The 18,602-nt window shown below is 44.5% G+C and overlaps 1 protein-coding gene across 2 annotated transcripts in view; it reads left to right on the top strand.

Moving 5' to 3' along the window:
• MOB1B (MOB kinase activator 1B) overlaps nt 1-18,602 on the top strand; it is a 98,975-nt gene that overhangs the window by 45,159 nt on the left and 35,214 nt on the right. For both annotated transcript variants that reach the window (XM_075860725.1, XM_075860724.1), the window contains exon 3: nt 16,889-16,982. In XM_075860725.1, coding sequence (XP_075716840.1) covers nt 16,889-16,982 — 94 coding nt within the window. The remainder of the gene's footprint in view (nt 1-16,888; nt 16,983-18,602) is intronic.

The following is an 18,602-nucleotide window of genomic DNA, read 5'->3' as shown; positions in this document are numbered from 1 at the left end:
AGTTTTACAAGGAACAGGATTTCACCATATTTTTTGTATGTGCCATTAATATATTTATATAAGTTAATCATGTCCCCCCTTAGTCGTCTTTTTTCAAGGCTAAATAGGTTTAATTCTTTCAATCTTTCCTCATAACTTAAATTCTCCAAGCCCCTAATTAGTTTCGTTGCTCTTCTTTGTATTTTTTCCAACTCCAGGGCATCCTTTCTATGAACTGGAGCCCAGAACTGAACTGCATATTCTAGATGAGGCCTCACTAATGCTTTGTAAAGTGGCAATATTACATCCCTGTCCCGTGAGTCCATGCCTCTTTTAATACACGACAATATCCTGCTGGCCTTTGAAGCAGCTGATTGACACTGCATGCTGTTATTGAGTTTATGATTTACAAGAACACCCAGATCCTTCTCAACAAGTGAATCCGCCAGTGTAGCTCCCCCTAGGACATATGATGCATGCAGGTTGTTGGTACCCAGATGCATAACTTTACATTTATCTACATTAAACTTCATCTGCCAAGTGGACGCCCAAACACTTAGTTTGTTTAAATCTGCCTGTAATTCATGAACATCTTCCATAGTCTGAACTATATTGCATAGCTTGGTGTCATCTGCAAAAATAGAAATAGTGCTATTAATCCCATCCTCTATATCATTAATAAATAAGTTGAATAATAGTGGTCCCAGCACTGAACCCTGGGGTACACCACTTATTACCGGGGACCATTCAGAGTAGGAATCATTGACCACAACTCTCTGGATACGGTCCTTGAGCCAATTCTCAATCCAATTACAAACTATATTTTCTAAACCTATAGTCCTTAATTTACCCATTAGACGTCTATGAGGGACCGTGTCAAATGCCTTTGCAAAGTCCAAAAACACTAAATCCACAGCGGCCCCTCTGTCTAGGCTTCTGCTCACCTCTTCATAAAAACAGATTAGGTTAGTTTGACAACTTCTGTCCTTAGTAAAACCGTGCTGGCTGTCACTTATAATGCTATTTATTGTCACATAATCCTGTATATAGTCCCTCAATAGCCCCTCAAACATTTTCCCCACGATGGATGTTAAGCTTACTGGTCTATAATTACCCGGGGAAGACCTAGAGCCCTTTTTGAAAATAGGCACCACATTTGCGCTGCGCCAGTCCCTTGGCACTATACCAGTCACTAGAGATTCTCTGAATATTATGAAAAGGGGGACAGAAATAACTGAACTAAGCTCTTTAAGAATTCTAGGGTGTAACCCATCTGGTCCCGGGGCCTTGTGCACATTTATTTTATTTTATTTAGCTTGGACCATATCTACATTCATCCAATTCAATATATCAACTGATATATTAATAGCACTGGCACCGGCTACATCAGCTGCTCTTTCTTCTGTTGTATATACAGAGCTAAAGAACCCATTTAGTAACTCTGCCTTCTCTTGATCCCCTGTGATCAACTCCCCATTACCATTATCTAGGGGTCCTACATGTTCAGACCTTGGCTTTTTAGCATTTATATACTTGAAGAATTTTTTGGGATTTGTTTTACTATCCTTGGCCACCTGCCTTTCATTTTGTATTTTTGCTAATTTTATTACATTTTTACAGATTTTATTAAGCTCTTTATATTTTACAAAGGCTACAGCTGTACCCTCAGATTTGTATTTTTTAAATGCCCTTTTTTTGTCATGTATTGCCCCTTTCACAGAAGGTGTAAGCCATGTGGGGTTTAATTTAAGTCGTTTATACTTGTTACCTATAGGAATAAATTTTGCACTATAATAACCCAAAGTAGATTTGAAAATCTCCCATTTATCATTTGTCCCATTATTTGACATTAGTTCTTCCCAGTCCATATCCTGAATTGCAGCCCTCATCCTGGGGAAATTGGCTTTCTTAAAATTACATGTTTTTGCCCTCCCAGCCTGCGTTTGTTTTTTACAGTATAGGTAAAATGTAACTATATTATGATCACTGTTACCAAGGTTTTCACGAACATTGACATTCCCAACAAGATCTGCATTATTAGAAATGACCAGATCCAACAGAGGTTCACCTCTAGTCGGGTCTTCCACAAACTGGCCCATAAAATTTTCCTGCAACAGGTTGAGGAAATGTCTCCCCTTTGCTGTTGAAGCTGAACCATGACACCAATTAATATCCCGGAAATTAAAATCTCCCATTATCACTACAGTACCCGCCTGTGCAGCCCGCTCCATCTGTTTATATAGCTGACCCTCCATCTCCTCAGTTATATTGGGGGGTCTATAGATTACACCAAAAGTAATTTTTTCAGTGTTTACCTCCCTTTCTAGTTCCACCCACAAGGTTTCAACCTCCTCACAGTATTCACCCACTATTGTCTCTTTCAGACTCGCCTTCATATCATTTCTCACATACAGACATACACCACCACCTTTCCTATTTGTCCTGTCTTTCCGAAAAAGTGTAAAAACCCTGTAGATTTACAGCCCAGTCATGTGAAGAGTCCAGCCATGTTTCAGCAACACCAACTATATCTATATTTTCTTCCAGTATCAAGGCCTCCAGCTCCCCTATTTTGCTTGCTAGACTTCTGGCATTTGTGAACATACACTTTAACTTGCCTGTCAGTTTTTCACTTTTATTATCAGAAATGTGATTTGACATTAATTGGGCCTTTTTATTTACACTGATGTTTTGTAACGAAAGGATCTCCTTATCTTGTTGTCTAGTCCTCTCCCCACATTCTGTTTCTCCCCCCACCAATATAGTCTGACCCCTCTCTAACCTGGCGTTCACAGTGTGGGTTAAATAATGTAACAGCTTTATAGTCGGGTCGTTACGGACGCGGCGATACCAAATATGTGTAACTTTTTTGCTTTATTGTAGTTTTTTTTAATAGTAAAGTATTTTGTAAGGGGAAAAAGTGGGTTTTTCATTTATTTATTTTTATTAACTTTAGTCAACTTTTTTTACTTTTATACTAGTCCCACTAGGGGACTTCACTATCCTCCGATCGCTATTATAATACACTGCAATACTTTTGTATTGCAGTGTATTACTGCCTGTCCGTGTAAAACGGACAGGCATCTGCAAGGTCATGCCTCTGGCATGACCTAGCAGGCATACACTACTGGCAGACCTGGGGGCCTTTATTAGGCCCCCGGCTGCCATAGAAGACACAGACACTCGGCGATCTTATCGCTGGGTGTCGGTGGGAGAGAGAGGGAGCTTAGATGCGCTAGTGTGCGCCGCATCTGAAGGGTTAAACGGGTGAGATCAATACTAATATCGATCTCACCCGGCAGAGCAGGGACGCCCTCAGCTACCTCTGTTTACTTTATTCTACAGCAGCGCCGTGGAATGGCGGCGCTGTAGAATAAAGCCCATTAATGACCGCCGTGAAAAGGCTTATCGGCGGTCATTAAGGGGTTAAGCAGGTAAAAGGTCTGGAGTTGATTCCAGGTGTGGCATTTGCATTTGGAAGCTGTTGCTGTGAGCCCACAACATGAGGTCAAAGGAGTTCTCAATGCAAGTGAAACAGACCATCGTTAGGCTGAAGAAAAAGAATAAATCCATCAGAGAGCGAGCAAAAAAGTTAGGAGTGGCCAAATTAACAGTTTGGTATATTCTTGAAAAAAAAGAGCGCACTGGTGATCTCGTGAACTCCAAAACGCCTGAACGTCCCCGGTAGACAACACTGGTGGATAATCGCAGAATCCTTTCCATGGTGAAGAAAAACCCATTCACAACATCTACCCAAGTGTAGAACACTCTCCTGGAAGTAGGTGTATCCGTGTAACGTCTGTGGTCGCTGACCACAAACTCCTTCCATCCAGTCGACGCCCTTCTCTCAAGAGATGTCTGCACATACGACTGTCCTGCTCCACAGTGACCACCAGGGTGCGCTCATGAGCTCAGTCCAGGCTTAAGAAGCCAGAGCGCACACATGTTGGAGATTGAGCTAATTGCTCCAAGAGCATCCTGGGCTATAAGAAGGTCCCAGGCCCCTCCTCCCATGCCTGAGCGTTGTTGTCGTATTCCAAGTTTGTCTTGCAAATGGTCCCCTAGTGTTTCCTGCTTTCAGTGGTCCCTGTTCCTGTATCCTGATCTAGTGCCGTGCTGAGCTGTAGCCGTGCTGTGCTGTATACCACGCCTGACGTCTACCTGCTGCCTAGTTCCTGCCAAGCCTGCCTTGCTACTGTCCGAGCTTCCACAGGTACCCTATATGAACTATAGACTCTGACCTGCGTCCTGTTAGCCAGCTGCCATACGGCCCAGTGAGTCCTCGAACCCTACGTTACAGTACGCTCAGTCCAAGACCATGACATCACAAGACATCACCTCCGGTCTCGACAGAGCCAACTCCGCCGTGCCTTGAACATTCTCACATGTTGGCAGGAGGCACGAGCTGCCGTTCCTTCTACTACACCTCCTGGCAGTGTTGACCCGCGTTTTTCTTTGCCACTTCCGGTCTCGCAGGTACCTGTCGTGGATTTTTGAACCAATGCCAGATCCACTTCAGCCTGTATACTATGACATTTTCGTCTGAAGGCGCAAGGGTCGCTTTCATCATCTCTCTCCTCACTGGTAAGGCTCTTGCATGGATGAACCCTATCTGGGAGAGACAAGTACCAGAGACCCGTGACTTCCAGGGCTTCCTCCGGACTTTTCGCATTGTGTTTGAGGAGTCTGGACAGGTCTCATCTGCAGCGGCTACCTTGATTAACCTACGCCAAGAAGACACCTCCGTGAGCGAGTACGCCATCAACTTCCGCACCCTGGCGGGAGAACTGTTATGGAACAATAAGGCCCTGGTGGCTGCATTCTGGCATGGACTGTCTCCTAAAATTAAGGACGAACTTGCCACTCGAGACCTGCCAACTACCCTGGATGACCTCATCCTTCTGTCCGCCCGTATTGATATGCGGATCAGAGAACGCCTCCAAGAGGTTCGTCGGGAGTGAGGCCTTCCTAGTCTAGTTCCCACTTTGCAGCAACCCCTGATGTCGCTCCTCAGATATCGATCCTCCTAAGAAGTCTGTGATGATGGACCAGTGTAAGCTATCCACCCAGGAGAGACAACGCAGACGCACTTCAGGACTCTATATTGCGGCCTCGGTGGCCATGTTGTGCGCCTGTGTCCCCAAAAATCCCAAAGCCCAGGGTTGCTAGGAGAGACAACCTTGGGTAAGAAAGGACTTCTGTCTAAATTCTCCATACCAGTGACCATAGTGTCCAACGAGAGAACGTATCAGGTCTCTGAGTATCTGGACTCTGGATCCGCTGCTAATTTCATTCGTAGAGAGCTGGTGGATCTTCTTCAATTACCTACCACCCCCCTGGAGAGGCCGTTGACGGTTGCATCAGTGAATGGACTACCTCTGCCAGACCCAGTTATAGCTGTGACCAAGCCACTGAGGCTCCAAGTGGGAGCTCTTCACTCCGTACTCCTGTCGTTCTATGTCCTATCCAAAGCCGTTAACCCTGTGTTACTGGGCCTGCCTTGGCTCCGACTACATGCCCCAGTCCTGGACTGGAATTCTGGAGAGGTTCTCCAGTGGGACCCTGAGTGTTAAACCGATGCCTGGTGCAGATTCGTTCGGCTCAGCCTTCGCTGCCTCGGTCATTGGCAGGATTGCCGGGTCATTATGCTGCATTTTCGAATGTCTTCAGTAAGAGGGAGGCAGAGACATTGCCTCCACACCGGGCGTATGACTGCCCTATTGAGCTGATTCTTGGTGCATCCCTTTCCCGTGGTAGGGTATAACCTCTTTCCTTGCCGGAGACTCTGTCCACGTCCGCCTATGTGAAAGAGAACTTGGAGAGGGGCTTCATATGGAAGTCTTCCTCCCCGGCAGGAGCCGTGTTCTTCTTCGTCAAAAAGAAGGATGGTTCTCTTCGTCCTTGTATTGACTACCGAGGTCTCAACCATATCACGGTGAAAAATAAATATCCGTTGCCACTGATCTCAGAACTGTTTGATCGTATACGTGGTGCCAAGATTTCTTCCAAACTAGACCTGTGTGGGGCTTACAACCTAGTCCGGATTCGCCAGGGTGATGAATGGAAGACTGCATTTAACACCCGTGATGGACACTATGAATATCTAGTAATGCCCTTCAGCCTGTTTAATGCTCCCGCGGTCTTCCAGGAGTTTGTTAATGCCATTTTCTGTGACCTCCTCTATGTTTGTGTAGTAGTCTACCTTGATGATATCTTGATTTTTTTCTCCAGATCCTATGACGCATCAGAGACATGTCCGTCAAGTTTTGCTGCGGTTAAGGGAGAATCGTCTGTACGCTAAGTTGAAAAGTGCGTGTTTGAAAAAGATGCTCTACCCTTCCTGGGCTATATCGTCTCGAATCGAGGTCTCGAGATGGACCCTGAAAAGGTAAAGTCTGTCCTGGAATGGCCACACCCTCAAGGCTTGAGGGCCATACAGTGCTTTCTGGGATTCGCCAATTTTTACAGATCGTTTATTCAAATCTTCTCCTCACTGACTTCTCCTATTTCTAACCTCACTAAGAAGGGCATGAACGCCAAGGCGTGGACTCCTGAGGCATTCAATAGCCTAAAGAGTGCCTTCACGTCAGCCTCTATCTTCGATGTATCTCTACAGTTCTCGTTGGAGGTGGACGCATCCACTGTCGGTGCCGGTGCACTCTTGTTCCAGAGAGGCTCCAAAGGCAAGTCAATGATATGTCGATATTTTTCTAAGCTCTTCTCTTCCGCAGAACACAACTACTCGATTGGGGACTGGGAGTTACTGGCCATCAATTGGCCCTGGAGGAGTGGGGACATCTACTAGAGGGCGCAACTCATGCCATCCTGATTTTTACGGACCATAAGAACCTCACCTATCTTCAGACGGCCTAACAGCTGAACCCTCGTCAGGCCAGGTGGTCACTGTTCTTTACCAGATTCCAGTTTGAGCTCCATTATCGCCCGGCCGACAAGAATGTGAGGGCTGATGCCTTGTCCAGGTCTTTCCAGACAGAAGACACCATGGAGATTCCACAGAACATCATTGATCCGTCTTGCATTGTCTCTGTCAATCCCCTGCAAGTTGGGGACATTCCTCCAGGGAGGACTTTTATGCGCCTGGCTGCCCGTGGAAGAATCCTCCGCTGGGGACACTCCTCTAGACTGGCAGGTCACACTCGGGACCCAAGGACATTATGGACTTTTGTTTCTTCCTGTTCAGTATGTGCAGCCAACAAAGTCGCTTACCCCAGACCTGCTGGTCTGCTCCAGCCATTGCCTGTGCCCAATGCCCCCTGGCAGCATATAGCTATGGACTTTATTACGGACCTGCCTCTCTCTGCCGGATGCAGTACTGTCTGGGTGGTGGTGGATCGATTTTCAAAGATAGCCCACTTCGTTCCTCTTCTGACTGGTCTTCCTTCTGCTCCTCTGCTGGCCAAGCTGTTCATCCAACACATCTTCTGCCTGCACGGCTTGCCGCAGCATATTGTGTCTGATCGGGGCTTCAGTTCACCTCAAAGTTCTGGAGAGCCCTCTGCGGACTCCTAGGTATAAAGTTGGACTTTTCCTCGGCCTACCATCCTCCGTTCAATGGCCAGGTCGCCACTTAATCTCCAAGCAGCATGATGACTGGGTGCTGTTGCTTCCGTGGGCTGAGTTCTCTTACAACAATCATACCAGCGAGTCCACACAGAAGACACCGTTCCTTATTGTCTATGGCCAGCACCCACAAATTCCTCTCCCGGTCCCTGTTATGTCCGAGGTGCCAGCTGTTGACACGGCTTTTGGGAACTTTCTGCAGATCTGGCAGCAGACTCGATCCTCCATCCTGTTGGCGGTCGACCGCATGAAGCGGAAGGCGGACACAAGGAGAAGAGAACCTCCTCAGTTTCTTCCTGGCACGAAGGTCTGGCTGTCCTCCAAGAGTATTCGACTGAGGGTGCCATCGTACAAATTTGCTCCCAGGTTCCTCGGTCCCTTCGAGATCCTGTAGCAGATCAACCCTGTCGCCTACAAGCTTCAGGTGCCCCCTACCCTCCATATCCCCAACTCCTTCCATGTTTCTCTCCTGAAACCAGTGGTTCTGAACCGCTTTACCAAGACTCCAAGCCCTTCGGTTGCCTCCAGCGGCCCTTCAGACACCTTCGAGGTTAAAGAGATCTTGGACACCAAGAGAGTGAGAGGAAAGACTTTTTATTTGGTGGATTGGAGGGGGTTTGGTCCAGAAGAGAGGTCCTGGGAGCCACAGGAGAATCTCAACGCTCCTACCATCATTAAGAGGTGTCTCTCTTGTTCTGGTCCCAAGAGGAGGGGGCGTAAGAGGGGGGATACTGTAACGTCCGTGGTCGCTGACCACAAACTCCTTCCATCTAGTCGACGCCCTTCTCTCAAGAGATGTCTGCACATACGGCCATCCTACTCCACAGTGACCATCAGGGTGCGCTCACGGGCTCAGTCCAGACTTAAGAAGCCAGAGCGCACACATGTTGGAGATTGAGCTAATTGCTCCAAGAGCACCCTGGGCTATAAGAAGGTCCCAGCCCCATCCTCCCACGCCTGAGCGTTGTTGTCGTATTCCAAGTTTGTCTTGCAAATGGTCCCCTGGTGTTTCCTGCTCCCAGTGTTCCCTGTTCCTGTATCCTGATCTAGTGCCGTGCTGAGCTGTAGCCGTGCTGTATGCCACGACTGTCCTGCTTCTCCACGCCTGACGTCTACCTCCTGCCAAGCCTGCCTTGCTACTGTCCGAGCCACAGGTACCCTATATGAACTAAAGACTCTGACCTGCGCCCTGTTGGACAGCTGCCATACCGCCAAGGCGGTACGGCCCAGTGGGTCCTCAAACCCTACGTGACAATCAGTATCTTAGTCTACCATAAAGAGAAGACTTCATGAGAGCAAATACAGAAGGTTCACCAAAAGGTGCAAACCATTAATCAGCCCCAAAAATAGAAAGGCCAGATTAGACTTTGCCAAGCAACATCTAAAGAAGTTAGCCCAGATCAGTAATGATGGGAGGAAGAAAGTATGGAGACGGCTTGGAACGGCTCATGATCCAAGGCACACCACATCCTCTGTAAAACATGGTGGAGGCAGTGTGATTGCATGGGCATGCATGGCTGCCAAAGGCACTGGGTCACTAGTGTTTATTGATGATGTGACTGAAGACAGAAGCAGCCGGATTAATTCTGAAGTGTTCAGGGATATACTTTCTGCTTAGATTCAACCAAATGCAGCAAGGTTTATTGGACTTCGCTTTACAGTACAGATGGGCAATGACCCAAAACATACTACGAAAGCAACCCAGAAGTTTTTTAAGGCAAAGAAGTGGAATATTCTGCAATGGCCAAGTCAATCACCAGATCTCAACCTGATCGAGCTGCATTTCACTTGCTTAAGACAAAAGTTAAGGCAGAATGACCCACAAACAAGCAACAACTGAAGACAGCTGCAGTAAAGCATCACAATGGAGGAAACCCAGTGTTTGGTGATATCCATGGGTTCCAGACTTCAGGCAGTCATTGCCTGCAAAGGATTCTCTGCAAAGTATTAAAAAAAAACATTGTGTTTATGGTAACGTTAATTTGTTTAATTACATTTGAGCCCCTGAAATGAGGAGGCTGTGGGGAAAAATGCTTACAATTCCTAAACGTTTCACAGGATATTTTTGTTCAACCCCTTGAATTAAATCTGAAAGTCTACATTTCAATTGCATCTCAGTTGTTTAGTTTCAAATCCAATGTGGTGGCATGCAGAGCCCAAATCATGAATATTGTGTCACTGTTCAAATAATTCTGGACTAACTGTAAATATTAGCCTTATTTATAAAAACTAGTGCAGGTAAAAATTTATACAGTTCACAGTCTTAACTGCACTAAGGACCTGTTCACACAGAGTTTTTGGCGTGGAAACCGCGCCAAAAAACTTCTGAAAACGCCTCCGATTCATTTCAATGGGAGACGGAGCATCATGCCCTTTCTTTGGGGTCTCCGTCCCATTGGACCTCCCATTTTAGCGGAGTTTATTGCTCGCAGCGCTCAATGGCCGCAGCCAAAATTTCTGAAAGAATTTTGAGGCAGATTTTTCTGCCTGCAAAAAAACTTCATGTAAACAGGGCCTAAAGCATTGACCACATGATCTAAGAACATACGTTAGATTGACACTGATGTTATAGAAGATCCATTCTCTCGCCCCATTATTTTTTTCACAAAAATGGAAATGGATCCCACACAGGAAAAAACGGGAAACAAAGGAAGTGTTTGTGAATGGGTCCTAATATCCCCCAATTCTCCTTTTTGGAGGCATAGTTTTTACTTCTGGCCCTCTTAGTTTATAGCATGTCCTTCCTTTGCAGCTGTTAAATCTACATTAGTAAGCCATTTGAAACCGAAGGATACATGCACACATTGCGTATTTTGGTGCGGAAAATATGCAGCAAAACCACAGGAAACCGCAAGAAATTCGCAGGAAAAATGCACATGAAGGTGCGTTATTTTATGCGGTTTTCAGTGCGGTTTTTACATTTTGGAGAGTAAATTGCAGCGTTTTCATGCTGCGGGTTTTGCTGCGTATTTCTGTAGAACAACAGAGATAGAATTCGCAAGCGGAATCGCAAGATAAATTAACATGCTGCGGTTTATGAAAATCCGCACTGCGGGTCAATTTACGACCCATAAAATACCACAGCGTGGACATGAGATTCCCTGGAATCTCATTGACTATGCTGGTACTGTATTAAACTGCAGTTTTGCCGCGCGCAAATACACACGGCCAAACCGCACATAATACGCATCGTGCGCATTGACCCTAATAGTTTGAAGGCTTTCTTTCAGTCCTGTGCAGGGATCTATTCTTCTTTTGTTGAATAATAATGGACAAGAAAATGATTGTTCCAAACATCACTACATATGCAGCCTAAGGGTATGTTCACACGCAAACGCAAAATAAGTCTGAAATTACGGAGCTGTTTTCAGGCGAAAACCAGCTCCTGAATTTCAGTTTTTGCAAGTACTCGCGTTTTTCGCGGCGTCTTTTACGGACGTATTTGGAGCTGTTTTTCATTGATCAATGAAAAACGGCTCCAAAAACGTCCCAAGAAGTGACATGCACTTCTTTGACGTGGGCGTCTTTTTACGCGCCGTCTTTTGACAGCGACGCGTAAAATTACGCCTCGTCTGAACAGAACATCGTAAAACCCATTGCAAGCAATGGGCATATGTTTGCAGACGTAATGGAGCCGTCTTTTGAGGCGTAATTCGAGGCGTAAAACGCCCGAATTACGCCTAAAAATAGGTCACACTTGGCAGATTAGCTGCGGATTTTCCGCAATAATAGATTTCATTGCGGAAAATCCACAGCGTAATACAGTAGCAGCAATGTGGATGAGATTTGAAAGTGGTGCAGAAAAAAAATCAGCTCATGAATTGACCTGTGGTGCGGTTTTTTTAATCCGCAGTATGTCAATTTATGCTGCAGAATCACTGCACCTTTATTGCGGGTCTTCCCCATTAAATATAATGGGAAGGTAAAACCTGCAACAAATTACAAATGTTTTGATTTTTATGGTGGAAAAGCTGCGATTTCTGCCATAAAAAAAGCAAATCAGAAGAAAAAAAACAAACTTTTTTTTGTTTAAATTTAATTTTAAAAAGTCTATACTTCCTTCCTGGGCTTTGTTGTACCGACGCGTCTTTCTGTTCACAGTGCAGCTCGACCTCCTGCGATGACCTACCATTCCATGTGACTGCTGCTGCCAATCACAAGTTTCAGCGGTCATATGGGCTGCAGAGTCTTCACAGGAGACTGGGCGGCACATAGAACAGAGGGACGCTTTGCTTTGGCAACGCCCAGGGAGTAAGTATTGGCTTTTTTTTTTCCAACTCTGTTTTCCAAAGCAGAGATTCCAGACGAAAATCTTCACCACAATTTGGTGCAGTTTTTCGTCCGGAATTCCATGCGGGTTCTAGATCGGATACGCTGCATACTTTTAAGCAGCTGTGTGCACATACCCTTAGAATATGATCACATGTGGCAGATTGTTTGCAGAAATTTTTGCAACTTAAAAATTCATCCTATATATCTGAATGGGGTTTTTTCTGCAGCATGTGCATGGGTTTCTGCAAGCCACAATTCGATAAATCGGCCAGTTTCAGAAATATCTGCAACAAATCTGCCATATGTGAACACACTTTTAGGCCACTTTAACCCCTTCCCGACATTTGACGTATCCATACGCCAAAGTCGGGTAGGGGAAGTATGGAGTGAACCCGCTCCATACGATGCGGGTGTCGGCTGTTTGTTACAGCTGACACTTTAGAGCAGGGGTCAGGAACCTTTTTGGCTAAGAGAGCCGTAAACGCCACATATTTTGAAATATAATTCCGCGAGAGCCGTACAATATGTTTAAAGGGCCATTGACAGATCAATCGCTCCAATGTTCACTTAGTACAGCAAGGAATGCTCCTCCCTGCTGTATAAAGCCACAACTGGACTGAAACAATGGTAATTAGCAGTAAAAAAATTAAATAAATAACTTACATTGTGAGCTTGCGATGCATGACATCAGTCCAGCAGTCTGGCTTCTTCTTTTTCCTGCGCATGACTGGAAGCTGGCATTCTTCCCACCTGATGTTGAGAGAATGCCAGCTTTGAGGCATTCGCAGAAGAAAGAAGCTGGAATGTTGGACATGTCACACAACGCATTGTCAGTTATGTCAATTATCTATTTTATTATTTTACAGCGAATTATTGTTTAGGTCCAGCGGTGGCTTAGTGCAGCAGAGAGGAACACTCCTTTGTGTACTAAGTGACCGCTGGAGCAATTGTATCTGTCAGTGGCCCTTTTAAAAGTGTTGGTCTTACAGAAAATGAACAAAAAAGAGAGGCTCAGACCCATCTGGGAGACCTCCAGAGCTGTAATAAAGCGCTCAGAACAGATTTTTGCCCTGATAGTGGTCCTTTAAATCAGTTTCTTATGCCCACAAGAGATTAATTTAAAGCCCCCAAGAGTGTAATATGGGTGGCAGATGTTTTTTAAGGCCATATTTTTATTTTTTTTGGGGGGGGGGGGGCTATATTATGGATTATGTGGGATTATTTTCAGGGGTGAAGTGGGAAGGGGGGGTTGGTGGGACACACTGTATTACACAGCCCCTTTATTGATGCAGCTCACTGCTGCTGACCATGAGGCTGTGTAACAATTTCCATGTTATAATGTTCACCTTCAAAGCAGCAGCACAGCCAGGGGTTTCTGGAACGTCCAAGGGAGACACAAGGGAGGAGGCAGATGCCGCTTCACTAGGGGACGCAGGTGCGTGCTTGCAGACGGCGCGGCTATGCAGGGAGTTATGGGAAATGTAGTCCATGCTCCCTGCCGCTCACCACTGCCGCCAATGCTTATCAGGCCATCAAAGAACTACCGTATATGTCGGCGTATAAGACGACTGGGCGTATAAGACGACCCCCAACTTTTACCCTTAAAATATAGAATTTAAGATATACTCACCATTTCGTGCAGGAGCGCTTCACTATGGCCATCGGCGGCAGGACCCAGGACTCTCTGTCTCTTTGAACTCGCGCATGCGCAGATAGGCGAGGTACATGATGGGGTTAATTACTATTAATGTGAGGAACATGGAGGGTAAATTCATCGCGCCTCACATTAATAAGTGAATGAAAGCCGTGTTTATTTCATTTTTTTACAGCGTACACATCATAAATGATGCAAAAACATTGTTGTCCGCGCCATTACTGAATGTGTGTATTTTATGTATTGAGACTTATTTTAATGTTTATTGTAAAAAAGGTGAAGGTGTATATTTTTTTAAAAATGTAACCATACTTTGTTTTTACTTTATTTTTAAACTTTAATGTACTGACATATATCAGATATATGCCAGTACATTAACCTGTGGACAGATAGCACACAGGCTGTTGTTAGGACATACTTGGGTATATCCTAACAACAAGAGATATGGTCAGACAGCCCTGGGGTCCGTCAATAGACCCTGGGCTGTCAGCCCATATATGGTATGGCCCTCGATCGCGTCACAGGAATTCCCTGTGATGCGATCCAGGGGCATCCCCCCTTCTCACTTTCCCCTGAATGCTGCAGTCAGCTGTGATCGCAGCATTCACGGGAATAACGGCGGAGATGAGAGGTTCTCTGATCTCCGGCGTTATAGAGCGGGGCTGCGGCTGTGTAATACAGCCATTGCCCCGCTCCTGACAGGAAGTGCGCGCGCGGTCAGCATGAGGTGATGCGGCCGGCGCTGCACTAATGAGCGGCAGTTCAGGCACTGAAGACAACATGGGGGTGCTTTGTAGCGCGCCCGCCATGTTCTGTCTTCAATGCCGCAGATCATTAGTGCAGCGCCGGCCGCATCACATGATGCTGACCCCGCGCGCATATGTCAGGACTCAGGAGCGGGGCTGTGGCTGAATTACACAGCCGCAGCCCCGCTCTCATAGTCATGTGTACTATACTGAGCTGTGCGGCTGCAACGTGCATCCCTCCCATAGACAGGTAGGAGCCCTGTCTGCGAGCCAGATACGGCCATCAAAAGAGCCATATCTGGCTCGCGAGCCATAGGTTCCCGACCCCTGCTTTAGAGTAAAGAGCGCGATCACGCTCGTTTAATGCTGCGGTCTAACAGCTCATCGCGCCCACGCAACGCAATCGTGGGGGGGGGGCAATGGTTGCTATGGCTGCCTGGGGGCTTAATGAAGGCCCCCAGGTCCGCCATGTTTGTGCACCTATTAAATGCCTGTCAGAATCACGATATACTGCAATACATTAGTATTGCAGTATATCGTTCAAGCGATCTAACGATCGCTGGTTGAAGTCCCCTAGGGGGACTAATAAAAAAATAAATAAATAAAGTTAAAGTTAAATAAAGTTGTTTTTTTGGTGTAAAAAAATATATATATATTAAAAGTTCAAAATAAAAACCCTTTTCCCATTTTCCACCTAGAGCATAGTAAAAAAAGAAATAATAATAAGATACATAATTGGTATCGCCGCGTCCATAAAAGTATGAACTATTACAATATATCATTATTTAACCCGCACGGTGAACGCCGTAAAAAAAAAAAATTGTAAACGCCACAATTTCTATTTTTTGGACACCTAATCTCCCACAAAAAATGAAATAAAAAGTGATCAAACCGTCAAAAAATGGTATTATTAAAAACTACAGCTTATCCCGCAAAAAAATAAGCCCTCATACCACTTAATCGACGGAAAAATAAAAAAGTTATAGCTCTCGGAATTTGGCGACGCTATATAAATTTTCTTTTTTACACTTAGGTTTTTACTTGTAAAAGTAGTAAAATATAGAAAAAACGATATATATTTGGTATCGCCGTAATTGTATTGACCCACAGAATAACATGTTATTTTAATTGCACAGTGAATTCCGTAAAAACGGCGTGCAAAAAAACCATGGAGGAATCCGTTTTTTTCATTTTCTACCCCACAAATAATTTTTTTCCCGTTTCCTATAACATTATATTGCAAAATAAATGGTGCTACAAAAAACTACAACTCGTCCCGCAAAAATCAAGCCCTCATAGTACTATATCGACGGAAAAATAAAGACGTTATGGCTTTTGGAAGGTGGGGAGGAAAAAACGAAAATGAAAATCTGAAAAAGGGCTGCGGCGGGAAGGGGTTAACACAGCAGTATTTGGTCAGTATTTGTAAACAAAAACCAAGAGTGGAACTTAGGGAAAAAGTATAATAGACAGATTTGGAGTGTTTTAGCCACGCTCCTAGTTTTGGCATAGAAGTACTGATGGAAAATACTGTCTAAATACTGACATATGAAAGAAACTTTAGGGTATGTTCACACTGTTTATTTTTGGCCGTGTGAAAAATCGGAAGCAGAACGCCTCCAAACATCTGCCCATTGATTTTAATAGGACAAACGGCGTTCCGACGGGCCGTTTTTTTTACGCGGCTGTTTTGAAAAACGGCCGCGTAAAAAAGCGGCCACGAAAAATAAGTGCAGGTCACTTCTTGGGATGTTTTTGGAGCCATTTTTCATAGACTCTATTGAAAACAGCTCCAAAAACAGACGTAAAAAATGCAGCCAAAAACGCGAGTGGCTTAAACAAAGTCTAAAAATCAGGAGCTGTTTCCCCTGAAAACCACTCCGCATTTTCAGACGTTTTTGGGTTTGCGTGTGAACATACCCTTAAAGTGAATGTCAACATCATATCATTAATTATTAATTAAATTTTGGGGGTTTCAGCAGATATGCTTATGGGGATACCAAATATCTAAAGGTTATTTCTTTTATTTATTTTTTATGTATTTTTTACATATAGGGACTTTACATTTTATTTTTTTTAATTAACATTATGTAGACAGATTTCTGCATGGCAGCATATTGTGCCTGTCCATAAAACAGGCGCCTTTTAGGCCATACTATACTATAGCATACCCTAATAGACATAGACAAGAGCTAACCCTGGGGACTAATGTCAAGTTCTGGGCTGTCTCTATGGTGACGCCACAGTTAAAATGGGGCTCCTTCCCTCGTACAGTGCTGCGACCATGTTTGTATATTACAGCGCCCCTCCTGCCTGCCTGATTTCACAGGCAACTTGACAGTTCCCGCGAGATCATCATGATGAAAATATACGCCATGGTGTGACAATGTAGAAACGCCCATGACTTACATTTTTGGCATGGAGTCGGAAGGGGTTGAACTGACATTCTGATAACTATTTCGCCAGAAGAGTACAATACAATAGTCATTGTGAGAAATACTGGCAAAACTATTTTGATGAGGTCTAATTGCTTATTTTTATATTTTTATAGTGTCAAGCTCAGTGATTGTTCTTGGCCAGGACTCAAATGTTTTGGATACTTTTTATGCAAATTACTTATATCTTGAATGCTAACATGCTTTCCTTTCATTTGCAGCTGTGGATTTTTTCAACCAGATCAATATGTTATATGGGACCATAACTGATTTCTGTACAGAGGAAAGTTGCCCAGTAATGTCTGCCGGTCCAAAGTAAGACAAATATATTTTCTCTGCTAACTTGCACCCAAATTATTCTAATACGTTTTAGTAGAGTGATTTAAGGGCTACAGATGTAATATAGCTGAATATTTTATTTAACCTTTTCAGATTTGATCAAACTACACCATCATGGTAAAGCTAGCTAAATGATTTTGGTGCGATTGGTTAACATCTTTGGAGGCAGCTTAACAGTGGATTTAAACCTCACCAATTCTTACTTTTCCTGTAAGATAAACTATGACATAGGTGTCTGACAGTGGCTTATTCCTCGTACCCTATGTTCGGGGTCGGGAGAGATAGCTGTCAAAAGAAAGTATGGTCAGTTTTGTTAAAGAGGCTCTGTCACCACATTATAAGTGGCCTATATTGTACATGATGTGATCGGCGCTGTAATGTAGATTACAGCAGTGTTTTTTATTTAGAAAAACGATCATTTTTGACAGAGTTATGACCTATATTAGCTTTATGCTAATGAGTTTCTCAAAGGACAACTGGGCGTGCTTTACTATATGGCCAAGTGGGCGTTGTACAGAGGAGTGTATGACACTGACCAATCAGCGTCATACACTTCTCCCCATTAATTTACACAGTACATAGCGAGATTAAGCGAGATTAATCTGTAAGCTGTCATTTACAGCGAGATCTCGCTGTGCTGTGCTGTAGTCTCACACAGACGCTACAGAAGTGGTCAGGATTCTGAATAGACACGTCCTGGCTGGAGGTAATGTATATTCATTGTCATGACACTGCAGTAACGTTATAGTGTGTTTATGTGGCTGCACATAGCAAAAATAGCTATATCGCTATGTGCTGTATAAATGAATGGAGAGAAGTGTATGACGCTGATTGGTCACTGATTGGTCAGCGTCATAGACTCCTCTGTACAACGCCCACTTGTCCATATAGTAAAACACGCCCAGTTGTCCATTGAGAAACTCATTAGCATAAAGCTAATATAGGTCATAACTCCGTCAAAAATGATCATTTTTCTAAATAAAAAACACTGCTGTAATCTACATTACAGCGCCGATCACATCATGTACAATATAGGCCACTTATAATGTGGTGACAGAGCCTCTTCAAGTAAAGATTACGGTAATCAGTAGGTTTCTCTGCAGGCCTATGTAAAACAGATAACACAATGTGATATCACAATGTGGGAAATGCTAGAACTCTTGCAGCAGTGTGAAATACACTCCTCAACATTGTAATTGCAACACTAAGAAGGAAAGCTTTTGGAATTGTGGAAGATACAGGATCGATAGACATGTTAATGATATGCAAATGATAAATGGAAATAAAATATTCGAAACATCTTGATTTATTCAGTATCATGTATGAGCGCCACGCTCAGAAATACACGCACTTACACGCCTCGGAATGCTATCAGTGAGGTTTTTAATAGTTGTCTGAAGAATTTTATGCCACGCTGAATGCACTTGGGCAAGCAAATCATCAAGATTGGCTGCTGGCAGCTCCCTTTACAATTTCCGACCAGTGATGTCCCAGATGTGCTCGATGGGAGACAAGTCCGGAGACAACGCAGGCCATGGTAGCATGTTTCGGCCACGCAGGCTGCTCACTATAGCAGGAGCAACATGCGGCCTGGCG

The sequence above is a fragment of the Rhinoderma darwinii genome, chromosome 1 (assembly GCF_050947455.1).
Source record: "Rhinoderma darwinii isolate aRhiDar2 chromosome 1, aRhiDar2.hap1, whole genome shotgun sequence".
Classification (NCBI taxonomy): domain Eukaryota; kingdom Metazoa; phylum Chordata; class Amphibia; order Anura; family Rhinodermatidae; genus Rhinoderma; species Rhinoderma darwinii.
The sequence above is the reverse complement of the archived record's forward strand: the minus strand, read 5'-3'. Positions and strand labels throughout refer to the sequence as shown.